At 43.0% G+C, this 1,114-nt stretch overlaps 1 protein-coding gene across 1 annotated transcript in view; it reads left to right on the forward strand.

Annotated features, from left to right (window-relative positions):
* The window catches only part of LOC108573684 (transcription initiation factor TFIID subunit 4), a 7,948-nt gene continuing 6,834 nt past the window's right edge, over positions 1-1,114 (forward strand). Inside the window, 1 exon segment of the mRNA XM_017936162.1 lies at positions 1-987. Coding sequence (XP_017791651.1) covers positions 7-987 — 981 coding nt within the window. The 5' untranslated portion in view covers positions 1-6.

The following is a 1,114-nucleotide window of genomic DNA, read 5'->3' on the forward strand; positions in this document are numbered from 1 at the left end:
AAGAAAATGGCGTCAGCTAAGTTTCTGGAGGAAGCTCTGAGCACGGACGTCGACGAATCCGCAGTGAACGCGATAGTGGGCTCCCTTGAAACGCAACTAGTAACATCGACGCCGGCTGTCTCTGGTCATCAAGTAAGTTCTGCGTCAGTCAGCCAGCAGAATCATCAGGTGAACAGTGGTATTTCCAACGGGGGCACCATCACCGCGGTACAGCCGCAGAAACATGGGGTTTCAAACGGCGGCGGTGGTACTACAGTAAATAGTCTGATGACCCAAGAAGTTACGAAGTCTATTACCACGAGTACTCTCCTCCCTGTAAACGTGGTTACCTCAAACACAGTGGCGCCACAGGTTACTACACAACAGCAGCAACAGCATACACAGTCTGCAGTCCCCCCTGCTGCTTATATCAATCAAGTTACTACAAACCAGGTGACCAGCAATCAAACGACAAATATACCAAGCCTTACTAAAACACATGAACCTGTCAAGATTATTTATCCAACTGTTGGTCAAGTAATAGCAACCACGGGAGTAGCAAATGCAAATAATAAACTTTCTTTTCCTGCACAAACCGTTGGACAGTTAGCCAATGGTACTTTAGGAATAACATCTCAGGCAGTGTTACAGACAACATCAAATGTTGTTTCCAATGTTGGCTCCGTTAGTGAAACGGGTAGTCAAACAGTGGCTAGTGTAAATAAGCCTACAGGTGCAGCTTTGGTGATAAAGACTAGTGTAGCACCCAGTGGCATGGTTTCTGTTCCAATGTCTGTTCCTGTTTCTGTGGCTGGCAATGCTGTCAGCACAGCACTACAGGGTAAAGCTGGAGTTACATCTACAATAGTACCTAGTAATGTGCAAATTCTCAATGTGAATACAATGCGTCCTGGCACACCTGTGGTAGGACAGCAAGCAGGAAAACAAGTTGCACCTAGAGTAGTAATTGGTCAACACATGCTTGGAACAAGACCTGGAGCTTCAGGGGTAAGATATTTATAGTTTGTAAACAAATATACATATATTCATTCTAAGGTCATTCTATTATCTTATACAGTTTATTTATATTGATTTTATTATTTTTACTTTTTTTCTTTTTGTACTTAATATTTTT

This window comes from Habropoda laboriosa, unplaced genomic scaffold (genome assembly GCF_001263275.1).
Source record: "Habropoda laboriosa isolate 0110345459 unplaced genomic scaffold, ASM126327v1 scaffold151, whole genome shotgun sequence".
Taxonomy (NCBI): Eukaryota; Metazoa; Arthropoda; class Insecta; order Hymenoptera; family Apidae; genus Habropoda; species Habropoda laboriosa.